This window comes from Clupea harengus, chromosome 14, assembly GCF_900700415.2.
Source record: "Clupea harengus chromosome 14, Ch_v2.0.2, whole genome shotgun sequence".
Lineage (NCBI taxonomy): Eukaryota > Metazoa > Chordata > Actinopteri > Clupeiformes > Clupeidae > Clupea > Clupea harengus.
This window is the reverse complement of record NC_045165.1, coordinates 7,088,959-7,112,458: the sequence shown is the minus strand read 5'-3', so window position 1 is coordinate 7,112,458 and position 23,500 is coordinate 7,088,959. Positions and strand designations below refer to the sequence as shown.

Below are 23,500 nucleotides of genomic sequence, written 5' to 3'. Positions count from 1 at the left end.
TTTAAACTAACATCCCATGCGCAGGTGTTACATGACGTAGCGCTATTTGATTGGAAGCTTACATTCTAAAGATCTTCTGATTTTAAACACAATACTAAATTATGCATTTTAACCTATGCATTCATTCAAATCATGAATAAATGATTTATCTCCACTGTTATCTTTTTTAACAAAATTATTATAACACATAAAAACATGAATTTGGCTCTTACAGGTAGATATAGTAGTCCAATAGCAGCTAGGAGTATGAACACCAGAAGTACAGGCAAGAGAATGAACTCCTTCATCCGCTGACTGGCTTTGGGAAAATCTCCTTCAGATTCTGCTAAAAAGACAAAAGGAAATATTGATTGGTTGATAAATGACTGCAGATTTTCTGAACAGTATAAGATCTAATTGTAGCACCCCTCTACTCCACTGGGAGCAAAACAATCAATCACCTATATGGGCCATTCTACCGAATTGGTGCAAAGTGTGGTCCCACAACAATAAAAAATATTTACAAAACATTTAAGTATTCAGACATAGATATTTACTAAGAATATTTATGGTCTATTTAAACCCAAGACATTAATTGAGATAGGGATAAGCTAAATATATAGAAAATCATCATTAGGGTACTTTCTATTGGGAAGTAGCTGTCCCTAACCCTGGCATCTAAATTTCAATGTCTGTAAATAACACTTTTTAGATTTTTTAGATTTTTTTCAATGATGAAAATCAGTGTGTAACCTTAAGAATTGTCACTACCGAACACCTTTTTTTCTTTAATTAAGTAAACTTTTTGGGGTTTTACGCAAAGTATTATGTTTGTTTGAGTGTACACCTCTTCAAAGATTTGTTTGCTAGCCATGTGCTTGCTAGAATTATTTATTTATGCTTAAATTTAGCTAGAATTGTCACTACCGAAACAGTCACTACCGAAACAATCACTACCAAAACATATGGTTAAGTTTCGGTAGTGACATGAACGTTTCGGTAGTGAAAAATGGAATGGTAAGTAGTTCAATCCCATCATTTTGAAATAAATGTGTTATGTGGACTAAATGGTAAAGATGTAGATAATGCTGATTTCTATCTGAAATTGTTCAGGAGAGAAAGAATCATAAGACACCAAAAGGCCAAAAGGAAAAAGTGGAGCAGAGAGGCTGAGAGAATACTGACAAAGAGTGAGGGATGACCCAGTGAAACACCAAGAATATTTAAGGAAGGAAAGAGAAAGAAATAAGAAACGAAAGGAAGAAGTTGAAATGTATCAGTGATTTATCCAACAGGGAGCAAAGAGGTCAGAAAAATATGGAGGAAAAGACAGCAAAAGCACAAAACATTTGTGTTTTTAATATTCCCCTAAAGCATGGTATGAGTTAAGATTAAGCAATAAGGTTGAGGACAACCTTGCAAACTGTGGTCATTACCGAAACAGTTCTGTCATACCGAAACAGTGCAGTCACTACCGAAACACTGGATGTTTTGTAAAAAAATAAAGTATATTGAGTTATCAACTGTTATGATACTGATTGGTTTAATGTATGTTTTATTATCAATATCAACTCTGGAATCAATATGATCAGTATTTTGCATTTACAAAAGAAATTGCACTTAATATTTGATGAATTGTATAAATTGAACTTTGAAATTTTGGTAAAAAATTCATTTTTATTGAATTTCATTGTGAAAACCTTCAAGAAATATTTGTAAAAATACTCTTCAGAGAAGGAAAGGAAACACAATCTGAACAGGTTATTAATAATACGGATTTATTACTATGTTTCGGTAGTGACAATTTTGGGAGAGGAAAAACATTCCAACACATTCTGAAAATACAATATAAATACATTATTCAGGTTTCTGGGATCCACAATCTCAGAATCTGAAGTGGGAACCAACCATCAACACACCATCATCAAGAAGGCCCAGCAGAGGATGTACTTCTGCGCCAGCTTAGGAAGTACAACCTGCCTCAGGATCTGCTGATCATGTTCTACACCGCAGTCATAGAGTCTGTTCTGTGCACTTCAATCACTGTCTGGTTTGGATCGGCCACCAAACTGGACAAGAACAGACTCCAACGGTCAGTCAGGTCTGCAGAAAAGATCATTGGTGCCAAACTGCCCACCATCCAAGACCTGTACAACTCCAGAGTCAGGAAACGGGCAGGAAAAATCACTGCAGACCCCTCACACCCCGGACACAAATTATTCAAACTCCTCCCCTCTGGTAGACGCTACAGATCACTGTTCGCCAAAACCTCCAGACACAAAAACAGTTTCTTCCCCCTCGCCGTATCACTACTGAACAACTAACCCACTGTAGCATATATATTTATATTTATATATTTATCCCTGCACTTCTCGCACTCTCCACCTCTTCTTTGCACTACTGTTGTGCAACATTTCACAGCTACTGTATATAGCCATTCCGCCTTGTACATACTTTTTTAAACTCCTTAGTCCATTGCACTGTTGCACTGTTTGTTTGTTTGTTTGTATTGTATTGTATTGTATTGTGTTGTATATTTTGTGTAAGCACACTGAGAGTCACTTTACCAAGTCAAATTCCTTGTTTGTGCAAACTTACTTGGCCAATAAAACCTGATTCTGATTCTGAAAATTGACGGTTCATTTACTAGATATGTATACTTTAGATATGGTACAATATATATACGGACAAAGTTTTGGGAATAAAACATACAAATTTTCAAAATATTTCCAACCTGACTTTGCACCAATTCGGTAGAATGGCCCATATAGCTAGGAGAGAGGTGCTCTGTGTTCTAATAGTTCCAGTATTGGGTTTAGGCCAGTTCTAGGCTCGGCATTGGAGGGGGGAGAAAACTGACAATAAGACAACCATATAAAATTATAGGAAAGACAATCATTTTAATAAATAAAATGATTCAATAATAATAATAATAATAATAATACAACAATAATAATATCCCAAAATAAAAAACAGCTTTATCAAAGTATCAAATTAAATAAAATTCAAAAGTCTGATCCTCAATGGTCATCTGGTTCCAAATGGGTCTGGCTCGCCATCCAACATTCCAAATGTATTTTTTTTAAAACAATCGGATATCCAAATGAAAGATAAAAAAATGATAATAAAATAAAATATAAAAACGACAAAACCCCAGTTTGAACTGAGTGCCATCCTGCCTGTTTTATGGTAAACTTGCTATAACATCTGTGGCAAAGTGACAGTTGTTACAGAAAAATACTTAATTTCCCTGATACAACAGACTGCTAATAATAGATCCACCTTGGCTTTGGTCTGGACCACTTTTAAAGTCATTTAGTCTCTAGTCCTGTGCATGGAAGGGTGTTTTCTTTTCATCATCACTCAAACAATGTTCTGTCTTGCATAAGAGGTCTTTGAGGTTCTGTTTGGTTTGCATATTTTCAGTAGTAATAGAGCAGCTAGGAGTATGAACACCAGAAGTACAGGCAAGAGAATAAACTCCCTCATCCGATGACTCGCTTTGGGAAAATCTCCTTCAGATTCTGCTAAAAAGAACAAAAGGAAATATTGATTCGTTGATAAATGACAGGTTTCTGAAAAGTCTATGATCTTATCATAACAACCAGCTTTTGTGCAGCAAACATATTTTAATCTCCAGTGACTCACTACATTGTATCAAACCTGTGGTGACTAATACCTTGGTAAAATTGTCTTCAGAGTCTCACGCTATGGATTATTTTATTTAGATGTTCTAGGGCACAGAAAATGTGTGTTGGGGCTCTGCTGGCCACTGTAATCTACATCTTGAGTTTAAACAGTGTCTGGTTATATTATAAAATCTATAAGCTTCCAAAGGGACCAGAGTGACATCCTGCCTATGTTTACGGTAAACTTGCATTTGGGATTTGTTCTACCTACCAAACAGCAGGCTTATGTTCCTCCTGATCTCCTGTATCAGGTCCTCATTCTTCAGTATAAAACTGAGGGTGGCATTGGAGTTGTCTTTGAGAGTCAAGGTGCTGGACACGTTATAAAGCCCTGAGAGTGTGTCCCGTGTTAGACGGGTCTCTGTGCTGTTGGTGAGGTCTTCATGGCCTTGTAGCCAGCTCAAGGTGGGAGCTGGGAATCCTCCTCCTGAGGTTAGAAGAACCGTCACACTTCCGGGCTGCACTGAGAACTGCAGCACTGGCTCTGAATAGAGTGCTGAAACAGAGAGATACAAAATTGAGGCTCTTACTAAAAGGGCTCAGGGACATTTCAGAAGTCACGATCATCCTCCTCACCCCTACAGCCATGCAAGGTCATAATAGAATGATCATGGTGCCATCGGATAGCTTGGAAGTCTTACTGAACTCAGTGAAGGCCCATTCTTAAGGCCCACTGATGGCCCAAGTAATTTCGTCAGTTTAAGTAAAGTAAGTAAAAATTTAAAGCATCCTGAGATGTATTGTTATGTATTGACTGCATTTACCTGCCACTTTTAGAGGGAAGATCTTCCTCCCTCCGCCCCGTTGCGAGCTCACGTAACAGATGTACTCCCCCCTATCTTCTATGGTGACGTTTTCCAATCGGAGAGATGCGTTGCCCTTCTGCATCTCTGACTGGTACAGGGAGGTGCGCTTCACATAGTGTGGGTTCTGGTGCTTCAGCTGGTCCCGATTGAGGTAAAAACTGTGAACAACTTCAAGCCCACGCCGCCAAGTAATCACAATGCTTTCAGGCTGCCAGACATTCCCCACGGAGAAACTGCAGGGCAAGACCACGGGCTGACCAAGAGTGACCACCAGGGAACTTGGGACGGTGACTTTGAATTCTGTAAAAGAGAAGTGTCTTGAGTCCTTTCATTCAAATTAAAAAGGCTGTACACTACAGGTCCTTACTCCCTCTGCAACGAGCCTTCAGCTCCACCCCTGCTGCACATCTCACCTGCCCTGGACCAGGTTATGTTTGAGATAACAGATCAAAACCATCGACTCTATAGAGGGTTAGGTGTGCAGTGTCTCTATAGACGGTCTTGGATCAAAGCACCGCCTACTGACCAATCAACCAAGCCATAAGAATACATCTAAGCAACCCATTAATTTAATGTAATACCCAGTTTGTGATTATGTCAGATCTAATCATGCCTTAAAAATGGGGCCGCATTCACAAAGTCGTCAAACTTCCCTTCCTGGCTTTGGCTGGCAGCAAATGTGTTGCTTTTAGCGTGTATGATAATGACTCATATTTGATAAGGATCATGGTTTGAAATATGGTGCTCTACACCTCTCCATGTTTGCGATGTTCATCTGGTGCCAAGTTAAGCCTGCCACGCGTTCTATTTCGCAGCTAATACGCATGCAAGCACTATAGGCTATGTGGAAACAAATGTGACGTGTTATTATGGGTAGCCTACCTGGAATGTATCTTTTTATTTATTTTGGCCCAACCAGTCTGGGACATGTGGTAGTCTCCTAACGTAAGTGTGTATGTATCAGTGGCAGCGCGCGCCGTGTGTGTGTGTGCGCTCGGTTGCTTGCCTAAGATTGGGGCGGAGTCTCTTGCAGACTAGTAAACATCAATGACTGGACCACGTTTTGACACGACTTGCCGTTTGACACGACTGCCGTGAGGAATGATCAACAGACAGTTCTGACCTACGTGTAGGTCTCAAACTGAGTCTGTCTTGACTACTAGCACAACCTACAGTGCCCTCCAGAATTATTGGCACCCTTTAGTAAAAATTAGCGAAATGAAATGCGAAAAAATGTCTTTATTGTTTATCCTCCTGATCTTTCATTTAAAATATTTACAAAAATCTAACCTTTAATTGAAGTAACATAATTGAAAGAAACATTACATTCTTATCATGAAACAAATATTTTTTTCAAAACTTCTTTTAATATTTTGTGCAGCCTCCCTTTGCCAAGATAACAGTTCAGAGTTTTCTCCTATAATGCTTGAAGAGGTTGGTGAACACATGGCACGGGATCTGAGACCATTCCTCCATACAGTATCTTTCCAGATCCTTCAGATTCCAAGGTCGACGCTTGTGGACTCTCCTCTTCAGCGAACCATTTTTGTGTGGATTTTGAGGTGTTCTTCGGATCATTATCCTGCTGGAGGGTCCAACCACGGCCCATGTTAAGCTTCCTGGCAGAGGCTGTTAGGTTTTCATTTAATATCTGCTGGTATTTGATGGAGTCCATACCATGCATCCTAACAAGATGTCCAGGGCCTTTGAAAGAAAAACAACCCCACAACATCAAAGATCCGCCACCATACTTCACAGAGGGTATGAGGTGCTTTTCTGGATGGCTATCTTTCTGTCTACGCCAATCCCACCTTTGATGTTAGTTGCTAAAATCTCTATTTTGGTCTCATCTGACCATATAAACCGGTCCCATTGAAAGTCCCAGTAACATTAGGCCAACTGTAGGCGCTTTAGTTTGTTGTTGATTGACAGCAGAGGCTTTTTTCTGGCAACCCTACCAAACAACTTGTGGTGATGTAGGTGGCATCTGATGGTAGTTTTGGAGACCTTCTGACGCCATGACTCAACTAACCCCTGCAATTCTGCAGCTGTGATCCTTGGAGATTCTTTTGCCAGTCGAACCATCCTCCTCACGGTGTGTGGGATCAATGTACGCACACGTCCTCTTCCAGGCTGATTCTTAACATCTCCTGTCGCTTTAACAACTAACAGCTCAACAACTTTTCGTTGCACATCTTCACTGTGTTCTTGGGTCTTTCCCATAGTGATGAATGACTAAGGGAATTTGGCCTGTGTCACCTCATATTTACAGTATAACCCAGTGAAACAGGAAGTCATGGATGACCACTTAAAAGTTCCTAATCAAACAGGTGAACTTAAAAATGTAAAACATGACTGAAAATATACTTCAGTTAGATTTTAATTATAAGATTTTCTAGGGGTGCCAATAATTGTCGCACACATCTTTTGGAGAAAAATATATATTTAATGTCTTTCAATAATTTTACTTCAATGAAAAGGTATGTAAGGATTTTTGTGAATATTTCAGTGAAAGACCAAGAGGATAAACCGCAAAGACATTTTTTCATAGCCTGTTTTGCTCATATTCACTTAGGGTGCCAATAATTCTTGAATTCTTGAACCTTTAAGATTAGATTAGATTCAACTTTATTGTCATTGTACAGAGTACAAGTATTGAGACAATGAAATACAGTTTAGCATCTCACCAGAAGTGCAAAGAAAGCAGAAAAGTGCAGAGTATATATGTATGGTAGTAATATATAAATAAATAAGATATACAGTATACAGTATGAAATAAGATGTGCAGTATGAACAGTATTGATAGTATAACTGTGGCAAAGACTATGAACATGAGCAGCAATATTGCTATTTAGTTATTTAGAACCTTGAATGATCATAAAGCTTACTCTAGTTTAGGCTTATCATTTAATGTACTCTCTACGTGTGATAATGGTCCAGCCTATCCCCCAACTTGACTAGCCTACCACTATTGAGATCAATAACAGATCAATCCTAATGAGATAAGTAAGACAACCTAATACAATGGCGGTTAATTTATGAATGACAACTAAACTATGTCCAGTCCAGTCGGTAGGGGGCTTAATAGCTACTCTAGGTTACGCCTCATGACAGCCAAAATTGCACTGCAGTGACCACAGGAATCATAAATTACCAAAAGTATGCTTGACCTTTGGCTTATCGTTTCATTTACTCTACGAGTGGTAATAAGGTCTCTTGCAAAATTCAGAAGAGTGTGTGTGCTACAAAATATATGAGTATTTGTCTTCCCAAACACAATGACAAAGAAATATAGTCTATGAAAGAGGTTGAAAGAGACTTACCCGAGCAGCAGACTTGTATGATAAGAAGAGAAAGATAAAGTCCTTGTGCAATCCAAAGTTTGAACCTCATGTCACAGTACTGTCTGTCCAAAACAACCTTTATTCATAAAATATCTGAGCTGTTCATAGAACTATGGTACCAAGGATATCCACCACGTCCATTACGTTACAGTTACACCGTCCCACTGGGCGCTGGTTTAAGGCATTTTTTTGCGTTGGCAAACATAGTATGTCAAACCAATACCCATGGAGAGCCATGGAAGTGCTCCAGTTGGTCCCGATTGTAGTATAAGCTGTGAACTACTTCAAGCCCCCGCTGCCAAGTAATCACAATGCTCTCAGGCTGCCACACATGGAGAAACTGCAGGGCAAGACCACAGGCTGACCAAGAGTGACCACCAGGGAACTTGGAACGGTGACTTTGAATTCTGTAAAAGAGAAGTAAGTGTCTTGAGTCCTTTCATTCAAATAAAAAATGCTGTACACTACAGCTCCTCATTCCCTCTGCAATGAGCCTTCAGCCCCGCCCCTGCTGCACATCTCACATTATGTTTCAGATAACAGATCAAAATCACCGACTCAGTGTAGAGGGTTATGTGTGCTGTGGCACTGATCACAAAAGTATAAAGCACCGCCTACTGACCAATCAATTATCTTAGAAAATGGCATCACCACTCATGCGTGGACCTGTTTAACAGCGCCAGGGTTGCAGCTGAAATAATTACGCTAATGCTGACCCATTGATTTAATGTAACACACACTTGTGATTACAGTCAGATCTACTTGTGCCTTAAAATTGGGACAGTGATATTGATAGGCCTATTAACTTACGCATTCACAAAGTCACCAACTTTCCTTACTGGCTTTGGCTGCAGCAAATGTGTTTGTTTAAGCATGTATTATAGATTTAAATTCTTCATATTTGGTAAGGATCTAGGGTTGAGATATGGTGCGCTACATCTCTCCATATTTGCGATTGGTCATCTGGTGGCAAGTTAAGCCCGCCCTTTGACGGAGTTGATAACCACCGTGACATCGCAAATGCTCCTCTCTCCTTTGTACGTTGCTTTGGATAATTGTCTTGGCTTAACTTTACACCTTTTTCAGTGCCAAGTTATGCTGCAGAGTGTTAGGCTATTTCCAGCTATTGTTTGTTATACGCTGAGATGTATGCTACACAATTTTCGAGCATTTGTTCTCCCAAACACAATGACAAAGAAATATAGGCTATGAAATAAGTTGAGAGAGACTTACCCGAGCAGCAGATTTTTATGAGAAGTAAAGAAAGATAAAATCCTTGTGCTGTCCAAAGTTTGAAACTCGTGTCACGGTACTGTCTGTCCAAAACGACCTTAAAAATGTAAAAAAAAAATGATTCATAGAACATCCAAGCTGTTCATAGCACTGTCATGGCAAGGGTAGCCACCACGTCCTTTATACTAATACTGTCACGCTGGACGCCGACTTACGGCTTTGGGAGACACACCCTCCTACGTAATGTTGGTATGCTGGCAACTAGGTCATGGAATCTTTTTTATTTTGCGTTGGCAACCTGTCTAAAGCAATAAAATAATCTCCATGGAGAGCCACAACAATAATACAAATTTACAGACATTTACATATTTACTCAAGTGACCCATTTCTTTTAATTGGACAGGAAATTACATAAAAATACTTTACTGTGTAAAAAAATGTCAAAGCCATTCTAAATAGTCTACACCATTACAACAGACAATCTCCATGGACATCCACAAATGCATAGTCATAGTGACTGGACACATTTACATAAAGTTACATCAGAATCAGAACTCTTTTTATTGGCCAAGTATATTTTACACATACAGAAGATTAACTTGGTGTGGTTGGTGCATAGTACATAAAACATATTAACAAAAGCTGTTCATAGCACTGTCATGGCAAGGGTATCCACCACGTCCTTTATACTGATACTGTCACACTGGACGCTGATTTAAGGCTTTGGGAGACACACCCTCCTACATAATGTTGTTATGCTGCCAACTAGGTCATGGAATCTTTTTTTTTTTTTTGCGTTGGCAACCTGTCTAAAGGCCGATTCATACTTTGGCGATTTCAGAAAAACGCACAGATACACAAGCTTTTTCACCCCTTGCAAGCTTCTTGCAAGCCCCTTGCAACTTATTTACTGTATAATCAACGATAGCAGGTGCCCGTTTGTAAACATTCCACATTTCATTTGCTTAAAACACACAGCAGTAGGCTACTGTCAAATCAGCTGTCACTCGGTTATTACCTGACCAATACCTTTCAAACTCGGTAATAGTATTCACAACTAATGTGTCCTTCATTCTATCAAATATGATGAAGTTTGGTATTGCACTCGTGAGGCAAGCGTGAGTAGAGTTGTGTTCGGTTATCTGGCGCTCTCTTTCTTTATCTGCCACATCCACCCTGTAACCTGTTGCTCCATTATACATTATACATTATAGGAGCAAGACCATTATATCCTACAACACTGTATTAACATTAGATGGGGGACCGGGATGAAAATGTGACCTGGAATCATAGTGCGAACATTTTGATTGACGTCGGCGAATTAATTGCAGCGGGACAACTTTTACTTTTACCAGAGCAGGAAAGTGGGTGAAAGGCCAATATTGACGTTAGGATACATTTGTGACACGAAATACAAAGGTTGGCGATTCAGTAGGCTACAAGTGGCAAAAAAGACAGCTGATCCACCAAATAATCAACCTAAAAGAAATTTGACATGCTTGGTTGGTCAGTAATCAGTCTAGAGAGGGCAGATAACCGAACAAAACTCTACTGACGCTTGCCTCACGTAATACATAATAACATATGCCGTTTAATCATATTAGGTAGAATGAAGGACAAATTAGTTGTGAATATCACCGATTTTGAAAGGTAGCCTATTGGTCAGGTAATAGAGTGAGCTGATTTTCTTTCTGATTTGACAGTAGCCTACATCAAATGTGGAATATTTACAAATGGGCACATGCTGTCTTGGATTATACAGTAAATAAGTTGCGAAATGAAACAAAAACACATCACAGTTAAAATTGTATTAGGTAGTATTGATTGATATGAATGATGATGATGACATGAAGTGGCGAAAAATGAATATGAAAGTATGTGAATTAGCGCGCGTTCTCTCCAAACAGACGCAGTAAACGTTTTTTGAATGACATCCTCTGAGAATGTAGTATGTTGCAATTTATCTGATTTCTTTGCAGATACATAAATGGTTCCCCAAGGGTTGTGCGTGTTGCAAAGCAATTGCCAGAACTGTAGGTTTTATTTTGAGTGAAGTAAGCATATTTATTGCAGCGGGACAAAGGAAAAAAACTTACCGGAGCATGAAAGTGTAGTGGGCGAAAGCCTTGATGTTATGAATACATGTGTTACACGAAATACAAAGGTTAGTGATAGGTGAAAATTCACCCTAGTTACCTCAGGACTCCGGAGCTTGTCAATCAGTATATTTATTCAACAAGAACAATTGCAATTGGGCTCACTCACAACACAAGGATGAAAGTGAGCGATTTCACCAACATCGCACAGAGTTTATATACTTAGATGTATCTAATGCTGACGCCGTATGTGTTTAACAATCATATTCAAAACAAGGTTCTCGTCCGAGCTTCTTGTGTTTTCTCAGGGTCGAGAAAACAATCAGTGGCGCCAGTTAATAAAAGTTACACATATACACAGGAACACAGAAAAGCCATGTCACTGTTAAGAGAAAAGCATATAAGATACTTATTAAAACAAGGCACTTGATTCATATATTATAAAGTCATTAACAGTGTTTGGTAATTATCTCCATCAGTTGGCAATTCAATAGCAGTGGCGAAAAAGACAGATCACATGATGCAGAAGTTCGTTTATTGATACATCTTTTAATGACGGCCACAGCGCTTTAAAACGACATGTTTATAAGTTAAATTATTCGAAGGTGAAAGATAGAAGGCGAGAGAATTGCCAGGTGTACCTGGGAAGTGGAGTTAACACACATAGCCTACAATTCTCTCGCCTTTTATCTTTCACTTTTGTATGTAACTTATAAACACGTCGTTTTAAAGCGCTGTGGCTGTCCTTAAAATATGTGTCAATAAACGAACTTCTACATCATGTGAAGCAGGCATGTTGACTTCACTTCTTATTAAGATATTTTAAATATGAAATGTTCAATGCCCTATCGTGCTGATGGCTGACCTGAGCCCTAGTATGATTTCTAAATATTTGTCGAAGACGGCCTGGCTGGTCGGGTCCAGTTGGAAGAGGTGAGGAGATATGAACATTTATACAACCCCAATGATCTCGGTTGCCATCATTCACTGTGTGTGTGGACAACAAGACCTGGTAAATAAACAAACCAACGACTTCCACACACAAAGACGTCATTCTCTATGTCGTCTTCGACAAAAAACGTTAGACTACTCATAGTTAGTCATGTCATCCATTCATATCGATGTGAATCAATCAATACTAATAAAACTTAAACTCTGATGCGTTTTTGTTTCATTTCGCAATTTATTTAGTGTATAATCCATAGCAGCTGCCTTAAAACACAACGTTTTTTTTCCATTGTCCCGCTGCAATTAATACCCCGACGTCCGAGCCCGACCTGAGCCCTTGTATGATTTCTAAATATTTGTCGAACATGGCCCGGCTGGTCGTGGGGAGAGGTGAGGAGATATGGACATTTAAGGCTATACAACCCCAACAACTCCATCATCTGACGGTTCCCATCCTTCACTGTGTGTGTGGACAACAAGACCTGGTACATAAACAAACCAACGACTTCCACACACAAAGACGTCATTCTCTATGTCGTCTTTGACAAAAAACGTTACTCCACCTATTGTTCTGGCGGTGAACTGCTTTGCAACAAGCGCAACACTTTTAGGAACTATGAATTGAAACGAGTAAATTTACACAACAATTACACAACGATTTACACAACGATTTACGCTGTTGCAGAAGTATGCGCGGGCCTTAAAGCATTAAAACAATCTCCATGGAGAGCCAGAACAATAATACAAATTTACAGACATTTAATTGAATTGGACAGGAAATTACATACAAATATTTTACTGTGTAAAAAAATGTCAAAGCCATTCTAACCAGTCTACACCATTACAACAGACAATCTCCATGGACATCCCCAAATACATAGTCATAGTGACTGGACAAATTTACATAAAGTTAAATCAGAATCAGAACTCAGAACTTATTGGCCAAGTATATTTACACATACAAAAGATTAACTTGGTGTGGTTGGTGCATAGTACATAAAACATATAAACATATTAACAAAATAGCAACAATAAGAATAAAAGATAAATGTTTTACAAAATGGAACAATAAATAATTTGGCCACGTGGTTAAGATGCAGTGAATTGGAAGAATTCACATTCACCAGATAACTTAATTCACACATAGTCTATGTTTTCATTTATATGTTTCACTTTGTTTGTCCAATGCTGTAGAGACTGAATGCTTCTCCACAGCTTGGGGCATTTTGATTGATACAAGTTCAGGCATGTCTACCGCTGGTATGTTGTGTCTCAGCATATATGGGGCGAGGGGAATCAAACACATGTCAAACACACTGTGTTACTATGGTAACTACATACATACACTACACTGACTGTAGTACTCTTACTGTAATACATACTTTTTGAGAGAACTTTTCTTTAAATCAACCACAATCTTTTCAATTTATTTCAATTAAACATTCTGCTAAATGTTTTCATTTCAATAATACTTGTAGACTATATTTAATTTGTGTCCAAATTATAGGTGTACTTAACGACTGTCAAAGGTCTTCCACTTTGACATAATATCTGGTCTCTGTAATGTCCAAAGCTCTGTAATCATGAACTATAGTATTTTCAGCGAATTTGTTTATTCTCAATAAAGAGTAATTAATTTGACTATTTTGGCATGTCCAGGATAGCATATATCTATATCATCTATCTATAAAGAGAGAAGTTAGTGGACAGGTCTGAAGCAATGGGGTGAGTTTTCAGTGTATTACCATGCCAGTGCCAGCCAGCATGACATCAGCCAGTTTGGTTTCTTAGAGAGTAGAGAAAAAGAAGGTTGCGGTCTTGTTGCCTCGATAGATAGGTGACTCATAAGGCATTACCGTCGAGTCTAGGTGGGTATCCTACATGTAAGGTTACCTTACCTGCAACGGTATGTCATAGAATGTGTCGCGTTTGTGTCGGGTCACAAGTGAGAGAGAAAGACAGAGGTTGACTAAAACATGTGACGTGAAACAAGTGAAAACAAAAACTGACTAAGACTTGATCTCGTGACAGTCTGGTCATAGTTATGCGTCATGGCAGAATCAGGCCATGCAGGAAAATTCTTTCCAGATCAGATAAGACACACCCATGAAAACAATCGCAAAGACTTTCTCGAGATTCAGCCTCTCTTTCCTTTTAAAGAAAACTATTCTGTAGTAAAAGTCTATAAAAATACAATTTTATCAAGTTTTGTTGTTGTTGTTGCAGCCAGGAGCCTGAGTTGATGCACATTCCCTGTGTTCCATTCCATTATATTATTTGCCCTTTAGGTGTGGACTTTAGAGCTTTGAAATATGAAGCCCTGCAAGAACATCTCCTTAAAGGTACAGACACCTTTTTGGATAATTACATATTTTTGAGAATAAAACAATTGTAACAAAAGTAAACAGATGGGCAACTTCATCTGGGACACACTCTGATTACATGTTTTCACACCAACAAATGAATAAAGATGTGGTTGGATATGGTCTCTGAATGGCAAGAATGGAAAATGCTTCCCGATAGCATCAGTAACATTTCATACCTGACTTGTAAGCGAACCTCCAAACACAGGGGAGTGCAGGTAGGAATCCGCACTGATTATTGATCAGTCTGCGCTTGTTCTGCCCATAATATGTTTTATGTGTTTTGGTGATTGAAGTTGAATTGTTTGTATAGGACTTTTATTTTGAATAGGACCTTTGTTTTGACGCCCACGAGATCGGGAGGCAATGGAAGTTTGGAGCACACGGGCACCGTTCACATGGCAACACTCAACTGTCACAGCAAACTCAACTTTAACGTGTTTTTAACTTTGAATCTCATAGAAAGCAATGACTAAGTTTTACATGATCGTAATATGTATGTTATTTAATTCAATGAGTTGTGATAACTTTGATGATAAATAGTATATAATATGATTAAATAGTCAAATAAATCGCTGCAACTGTACTGTTGTTTACGTTAGCATGTTAGCTAATTAATGTTAATGTTAATTATAGCTAATTATAATGTTATGTTGTATTTTATAATTCAGCACTTTTTCCACTTTGTTTTTATTCCTAGTTTTACTCCATTCAATGTGGTCAATAAAGGAGCAAGAAGGCTCATTTTCCTGGCTCTTAAAAAAGGAGTTGGGCTCGCTGCTTAATCTGTATTAACGTTGGGAAGCATAAACATATAGACAGAGCAGTACAGCGCTTATTGATTACTTCTGGCAGTGCTCCTGTAAATGACGGTGTTGATAGGACTAGTCTAGGACTATTCAGCGACGTAAATGAGTCACTATGCAAATTTGACATATATACATTTTATTGTGATGAGCAATAATCCTCCATCAAGTCAAACATTAAACATATTTAGAACAAGAGAACGCTCATTTAATAGGTTTGACAGTTGTGAAATCATTTCAAAAACAGTTTGACCTTTATCAATCAGAACACAACATAACTGCATCCAAAGTGGCCTACTCTCGTAAAAAGTCGGCTTTGTAATTGAATTCAGACATTGAACTAGTAGAACACTAATGAAGGAGAAAAAAAACAATAACTCAACAGAAAAAGTTCTATCTGTAGGGTAGTTTTGGACATGGAAAAGAAAATAACTTATGTTATGATCATTTTACCTTTTTTGTTAACAACTTCAACAAAAATATTCAATTGTGTGTAAAATTAATGTAGTGAGTATAGTGCATATTCTTAAAAGTGACTCTTTATATATTAAAGAAACATTTGAATTTAATATATAGATAATACATATACTGGAAGAGAACAAACTTTTTCAACTTGACAGCACTTCTCATTCAAAATTATCGAGATGTAACTCGTCAGCTTGTAGTAGTCCAGCTTATTTGGGTCGAACGATGGACAGAAGAACCAAAGTACTTAAACCATTGCAAAAGCATACTGAAAACATCTTGTGTCCTAGCAACTATTTAAATGATATGCATAGCATAAAACTGATGCCCGCCTTTTAATTGGTTGATTGTTGCCTGGTCAGATAATAGGGGAGGGCAGGTCTCTGACAAGTCCTCATGCTGTATCTACAGATAAAAAAAGAAAATAAATTATTTCATTTGTCAAAACAGATAAGACACTCATGTCTAAACACAGCATTTTTTTTTTATGTATGTCAAATCCAAATACACTGAAAAACATGACATTTCCATGTTGCATGTTGGTCCTACAGCTGCCTCTGTCAATCTGACAAAGGCTAACCATTGTATAATTTTCTGTGAGTTTTAAACAAAACAGGCTTCTGTAATTCATTAGGAAAATTAATGAAATGACTGTCTCTTACTTCTTGAGTCCTCGGACTGTGCACCCTGGCCAGCAGTTTGCACTTCTGTCGCAACAGCTTCTTCAGCGGACGGATTGGGCAATCCATTTCTTTGACTCTGCATTTTGGCTCTAGGCTTGCTAGCAACGGGTGGGGGGACCTTGACAGACATCTTTTGCCCATCACCCGCCTTAGACTGATTGGGCACAGCTGCCAGCTCTGCTTGCAGAGTTCTTCTAAGGCTGGACTGGACCTCTGGGGATGTAGTTGTTTCAATGACCACCTTCTTGTTACTCTTGGAGAAAATGAAGCTGGCCGTGCTGGTGGGAGACTTGAGAGGACTGCCCCCTGCTGTGGCTGGAGGGGAATGCAAGCTGAGGCGCTTGGCAGAGCCATCGCTTGCCGACCTAGCTGCTGCCCTCTGGCGAATGGCTTCCTGCATTCTCATGGAAGGTGCGACTGAGCCTGTAGGAGATTTAAAGGGTGGGGACTTTTTTGGTGAAGTGGGTGTGTTTGTTTGGGTTTTTGGTGCAGTGCTGACTGCCTGAGATGTCGAAACTGTAGTTGCTGGCTGAGACTTAGAGGCTGCTGTTGTTGTTGTTGTTGTTGTTGTTGACACCGCAGCAGTGGATATCGATTCAGATTTTGAGACTGTTGGTTCAGGTTCAGGATTTGTCTCTGTTGTTGCTGGTAATACCTCTGACACAACTGATTCTGGTTCAGACTGTGAAACTGCTGCCTCTGGTTCTGATTTTGAAGTCAATAAAGTTGTTTCTGGTTTAGACTCTGGTTCAGGTGCATCAGTTGAGACAGTTGGTCCAACATCAGACTTTAATATAGTGTGTTCTGCCACTGACAAACTGGACTCGGGATCAGATTTTGAAGTGTTAGGTTCTGATATGGAAGGTGGTTCACTTGGCTGTAATTGAGTTGGTACTGAAGCTTGTTCTGGTTCCGATTTTGAAACGACAGATTCTATTTCAGACGGTGAGACTGTTTGTTCTGTTTGAGCCACTGTAGCTTCTGCCTCTGGTTTGGACTCGGATACAGCTTGTAGTGCTTCAGAATTTGCAGCCACTAGTTCTGTAGCCAATTCTAAAGTCTCAGGTTCTGTTTTGTCAGTTTTTGAAATGGCAGGTCCTAACTGGGAGTCCACTACATGTGGCTCTGGTGGAGCTGTTTCTGTTCTTTGTTCTGGTTCAGCGATTAAAGCCTCTGAATTCAGTTCTGGCTTTGATTCAGCTTGTTCTGGTTCAGATTTTAAACCAGTAGGTGCTGGTTCACATTTTATAGCAGGTTGTGAGCCAGGTATGGATATAGATTGTTCTAATTGAGTATCTGATTGTTCTGGTTTAGAATCTGATTGTTCTGGTTTAGAATCGGATTGTTCTGGTTTAGAATCTGCAATTGTTGGATCTGGTTGAGATGTTAGTTCACTTGGTTCTGGTTGAAGCATTGAGACAGTAGGTTCTGGCAGTGATTTCAATTCAGTAGATTCTGGCAGTGATTTCAATTCAGTACCTTCTGGTTGTGAATCTGGAAGTTGAGAGGTTGCAACAGGTTTTTCTGATTGAGAATTCAACAATGTTGCTTCTGATTCAGAATTCTTGGGAGTAGCTTCGGTTTTAGACATTTGTTCAGTCGTGTCTGGTGGAGACTTTGGTTCAGCTGCAATGAGAGCGGCAACATCAGGTGGTGGTTCTGCCAAAAGCAGTGATCTCCTAATTGGTTTTGGTGGTGGAACTTGAATTGTTGCAGGTATTTGTTCAACAGCCGCTACCTCAGTGACGCTTTGCTCTGGTTTGGGGGTGGATTTTATAGACCTAAGTCTCACCTTTTGCAAGATTGATGGGGTAACAACAGGAGAAGAGGAGTCGTCATTAGTTGTGGGAGGGTCCTTTTTCTGTGGAGGCTGAACTTTTCTCAGGTTTTTTGTAGTCACTGAAGCAGATTGTGTATTGAAGTTTACTAGCAGTGGGGGCGCGTTGGGGATGTTAGGCTGGGCATGAGCCTGAGGGGCAGAAGACACGTCTTTCTTGGGTGGGGGCACCGCCACTGGTGGAGGAGGTGGGGGCTGTTGAGGTGGAGGCGGTGGAGGTTGCTGAGGAGGAGGAGGGATCCCTTGCGGCATTCCTTGGAATGTTCTCGTAGATGTATTAGGTGGCAAAGGTGAGAAGAGAGGTGGGGGAGGCGGTAGGTCCACCTCATCCAGCGGGGTCAAAGGGCAGTCCTGGGGCATCTCCAGTGGAGGGGGAGGGGGAGGTAGTGGGGGAGAAAGGGGTGGACCTGTTGGGGCCTCAGCTGGTTTCTCTGAGGAGGCCATCTGAGACTGATCCTTCAGTGTCCTATTCATTAATGGACTTTGCTGGACTTTCTGTAGCTCCTGCATTACATTTCGGTTATGTGGTGCTGGATTAGGCCTTTTGCTGATCAAGGGAGAGTCCTGCTCTGCCTTAACTGTGGAAGTGTGTTGCCGTTGTTCGACTGATAAACTTGAGGGACTTTCAGCAGAGGGAACCTCCCCTTTCCCATGCTGTGCCTGCAGTCTTTTGGGGGGAGTTGCAAACTTGATGTTTTCTGGTCCGGGGCCACAAAGGAGAACAAATGTGCGTTGGTTGTGAGCCCAAGTCTCTGGAGGGGGAGGTGGGGGTGCTGTAACTTTGGGTGATTGTGGAATTTCAAACAGAGCCTTCAGGGCCAGGACAGCAGGTTTGGTATGGTTGGAGGACACACCAGTCAGCTCACTCTTAACAGATCTTTGGTCTCCTGTAGAGTGAAGATGGGCCTCTTTAGTGTTTGGGGTTCCATTATGACTTGAATAACCACTGGAGGGAGACAAAGTTCTCTTGAGAGCAGTCTCAATTGAATGCTGAATCAGAGGTGAAGAGTGAATAGAATTTGCAGCATCTCCATTTGCCTGCTGTTGAGGGTTGGGAGGGCTAGTAGCCCCAGAGCTGAATGATTCCTCCACTGCAGACTCGTCAGCAGAGTATCCCGGACTTCCTCCAGAAGCCCTCTCCCTCCCACCTTTAGGCGTCACTCCTGACAAATCTATCTTCGCCTCAGCCAAGTCCCTCGAACGGCGCTTCATCTTGTCTTTGTGCAGGGAGTAGGATCGACTAGGGGGTGGTGGTTTCTTGGCCCTTTTCATCACAGACAAGCTCCGTCCAGTGGCTTGGTCCCGCTCCTCCACCGCTTTCACCTGGCCATTGGGTCTGGCGATTGCCTTGACTGGCCTAGCCACCACGACGCTCTCTTTCCCACTGCTGGAAGCACGTGTCGTGCCGCTGCTGGAGATGGTGGAGGAGTCGGACACCAACGTCTCTGAGGAGTTGGAGCGGCTCCAGCCGGAGCTCTCGGAGTGGCTCCAGCCGGAGCTCTCGGAGCAGAGTGCGGAGCGGCCCCAGCCGGAACTCTCGGAGCAGAGTGTGGAGCGTCGGGAGGAGGCACGAGAGGAGGCACGAGAAGAGGCACGGGAAGGAGCCGGGCTGGCAGACGCCAGGCTGCACTTGCTGACTGTGCGCACGCTTTGGCGACTCCGATTGCGGTTGAACTCTACCACATCCACAGAGGGAGGCAGCACTGCGTTGGGGATTATCTTGGACATGTACGTGCCCTGAGGGGAGATGTACATCACAGGGCTGGGCGGGTGCTGAAGGAGGCTTCCTGCCTCTGCTGTGGTCGCCCACGGCACAGCCAATGACATGGGCCTCTGGCCTGAGGTGCCCTGGGGTACCTGGATGAGCGCCAGGTCATCTTTAGACTTTGGCTGTAGGTGGCTTGGTGCCTTCTGCTGCCCTGAGCTTGTCTGCTTGGGGGCAAACACAGGTCCATGAACAGCTGGTGCTGTGCCTGTGATGTCGTCACTGGGTACTGGTTCCTGTGATCTCTGATATGCTGTCCAAGCAGCTCGGTCCAGTCCTTCAGAGAGAGAGAGAGACAGATTCCTATTAGCCAGCTCAAATAGCCATTTGCATTAAAAATATATATAAAAACTCTAGTGCCACGGTCATTTTTTTCAGTACCGGTATACTGTGCAACACTGGTAGGCCTACCTAGCTCTTTCTGGACGTGCCGCGGTATGCCCATCACTGTGGTCCTCCTGTGTTTCCTCCGCCCCTTTGTCCTCTCCTTTTTCCCTTGGTTAAGGGGTGTGAATGTAGACCCTGGGAAGACCATTGAAAACATTTTATTTGTTATTACACAGAAATCAGTTAGCGCAACTGTACTCTTTTTTTTTTTTTACTTGATTTCACAACGCTCTCCACAGTTTTTCATAGACATGTCAATTATCTTTGTCGTTTGAACAACAGTTATAACGCATACAGCTTAGCCACTGTTTTCTGTGCAGGAGGATGTTAAGAGCGCTTTTGAGTGATCCAAGTCTCTGCTGATGTAGCGGTTACCTTGGCGAGAGAGTGCTGACCGAATGGATCTTGAGGAGATGGTGGAGACTGTTGACATGGTGTCGGTCGCTGTGCTCTCAGATCCGATCGATCTTCTCCTCTCGCTGCAGCTGCCCCCTTCATTCTGGGACGTCATACCACTCTGCCGAAGGCAACAATCCCCACGAAATAAAAGAGGCATGTTGAGTTCACAGTCATACACCAAACTATTCTATGATCTCTAGAAAAGAGAATTTTACAGACAAAGAGGTATGATGTCCATACTTACAATTACGCTTTGGTCATCTTGATAGTCAGTGTCCATCTGGTTTTCTGTGACAAGTGGAAGAAAAAGGAGAAAATCTACTGGTCAATCTAATGGAAATATTGGCGATATTTATTTATTTATTTATTTTAAAGCAGGGTGTTCCAGCTCTGAACACAGATATACATAGTGCATATCCTGGATGGCTCATGGGAACGACACATGTAATTGTCTGTCATATCATGATCACATACCATCAAAATACATTTGGAGATGATGCCAAAACCTGTCTATGAAAACATCCCTCAAAGGTCTCCCTAGACCTTTAATACCAATTCACCAAGATAACCCCACTTGCTTTTGCACTGAACTCATAACCCCTTGCCCGGTTCATTCAAGGGTATTAGAGCTGATGCATATCACAGACATGCTGGAGGTTCTCAAGATCAGGATTAGGATTAGGGAACCGCCTTTAAGAAATAGAAACCCATTTTTTTTACCTCCTCTTTGTTTAAATGGTAACACAAGTCACACAGGACAGGCACATCTACTACATGACTAAGTGTAAAAATGACTCACCTTCCAGCTGCATGAGCTTAAGCCCCTGCTGGGCCTCGGAGTGGAGGTCCTCCACGTACTTGTGCCGGTTGGACTCGATAAACACATTGTCTTGGAAGATCTGGGGAACCAAGACTCTGACATCCTCTTCTTTGGAAGCTGTGTAAGAAAAAGGCGTATAATTCAATACATTATTATTATTATTGATCGTTCATAACAGGGTAAAGACTGGAACCTCATTGAACAGCTCATTTGGCGAATTGATCAGTTTCCAACGGAGACAACATATGTTTCAGTGCCGCAAAACTTCATAGGATTTTATGTTTGTGAGTAGCAGTGTGCATATCCACTATATTTGATATGCAAATCGCTGACAGTGTATTTGAACGGTTATTCAGTTATTTGCAAAGGGTGGACATAAGGCTTCAGTAAAGAGAAGCTGTATTGCCTAAGCAGTAAAACCCTTTGGTGTAAGTGTACATCTCAAAACACAAATAATTACCAAATTATTGTGAGTATGCATATCATCTCCTGGCCTCATGAACAATGGAATTATTTGAACATTTTGTCTGATAATTAACCATGATTCTATGCATGTATGTAATAACCAAATAGGGATAATAATATTTGAATAGTTGCAAACGGTTATCCAGATAATAAATTACTTGTGCACACCTCTGACATACTCATTGACTCCTGTCAAACCCTGTCGCAACAAAAGTCTAATCTGTCATTTGTCAAAAACCAAATATGGAATTATAAGACCAAAGTCTACTGCATAGGAAGCACCAGTTTATCCTGTTGGAGTCATGCAACCGCCTTCTTATGTAATGGATTCACACATACGAGTCTGCGGTTAGTAAGTTAGGCTTAATCGAGTCTAAACCTCCTTGCGTCCAGTAAAAGTTAAATAAACAGCACAATGTGCTAAATCTAGTTAAGCCCAAGTTTCCGCCAGCCCTAGTTACCACCAGGCATTATAAGGCATTAACCTACAAACCCCTACCAAGTATGACAGAACTTATTTAACATTATGCTAAAAGGACTTAAATCAGTATTTCTAACTTACTAGAGGAATAAGAAACTTCTAAAATCAAACCTGAACTCCTGCACAAACTAATGGAAGTATAAATTAGCATATAATATAAAACTATTATAATTAATAATTCCAATATCGATATGATATCACTGCATTACTGTTGAAGCAGCATTCATGAAAACCAGTATCAAGCCCCACCAAATATGAAGTAAGTCGACTAAATACTGACAATCAATCAATCAATAAATAAATACTGTAAATAAAATGGTTTTATCTCTGTCAACTCCATCCTCTGCCCTGTTCATCCAAGGGTATCTGTGAAAACTCACATCTTCTTGAAGCAGGAAACAGGTTGACTTCTTTGTTCCTTGTACTTTTCTTCCCAAAGATCGCCCGCAAACATAGCACGTCATTACGCAGAGGAACAACCATGTTTTAACTACAATGCTGTCTCTGTCTAAAGAACAAAACACATTTCTGCACTGGAGCTTAAAAAATGTAATAAATCCGAAAGGAAAAGGCAAAGCAGAAAAGAGATCTTGACTTCCGAGAAAACGTGAAAGTACCTTCACGGAGCACAATCCACTCAAACGCAGCTTCACAAAGCCCCTTCACTAATAAAAGTGATTACAGATCCGGCCACATATCATTAAAAATATGTGGTCTGGAGAGATGAGATGACGTACTGCTGCAGATGTTTCTGTTTTTGTTGCTTTGGCAGCTGATGTGTTGTTGTTGTTTTTGTTGTTGACACTGCTGTATCCATGCAGACAGGACCAACCAACCAGCCATCATAATGTGGCCTCAGCCACTAATCCAATCCAGCTTGATTCAGCTCATCTTTCTCTGTCTCTCTCTCTCACACACACACACACACACACAC

At 40.7% G+C, this 23,500-nt stretch overlaps 2 protein-coding genes across 2 annotated transcripts; both read right to left on the bottom strand.

The window, feature by feature from the left end:
- Window positions 1-3,871: 3,871 nt before the first annotated feature.
- LOC122133492 (CD276 antigen-like) lies at window positions 3,872-9,301 on the bottom strand. The gene is made up of 3 exons (XM_042709807.1): window positions 9,052-9,301; window positions 4,433-4,774; window positions 3,872-4,164 (listed from the first exon to the last, which is right to left on the bottom strand). The coding sequence occupies exons 1-3, from the start codon at window positions 9,182-9,184 to the stop codon at window positions 3,872-3,874; spliced, it is 768 nt and encodes a 255-aa protein (XP_042565741.1). The 5' UTR covers window positions 9,185-9,301.
- Window positions 9,302-15,386: 6,085 nt separating this feature from the next.
- Window positions 15,387-23,450, bottom strand: LOC105897995 (uncharacterized protein KIAA1522-like). Its single transcript, XM_031580578.2, has 7 exons — window positions 22,947-23,450; window positions 21,600-21,737; window positions 21,045-21,088; window positions 20,777-20,918; window positions 20,426-20,536; window positions 16,392-20,291; window positions 15,387-16,134 (listed from the first exon to the last, which is right to left on the bottom strand). Exons 1-7 carry the CDS (start codon window positions 23,047-23,049, stop codon window positions 16,124-16,126), a joined length of 4,449 nt encoding a protein of 1,482 aa, XP_031436438.1. The 5' UTR covers window positions 23,050-23,450; the 3' UTR covers window positions 15,387-16,123.
- Between the last annotated feature and the right edge of the window lie 50 nt (window positions 23,451-23,500).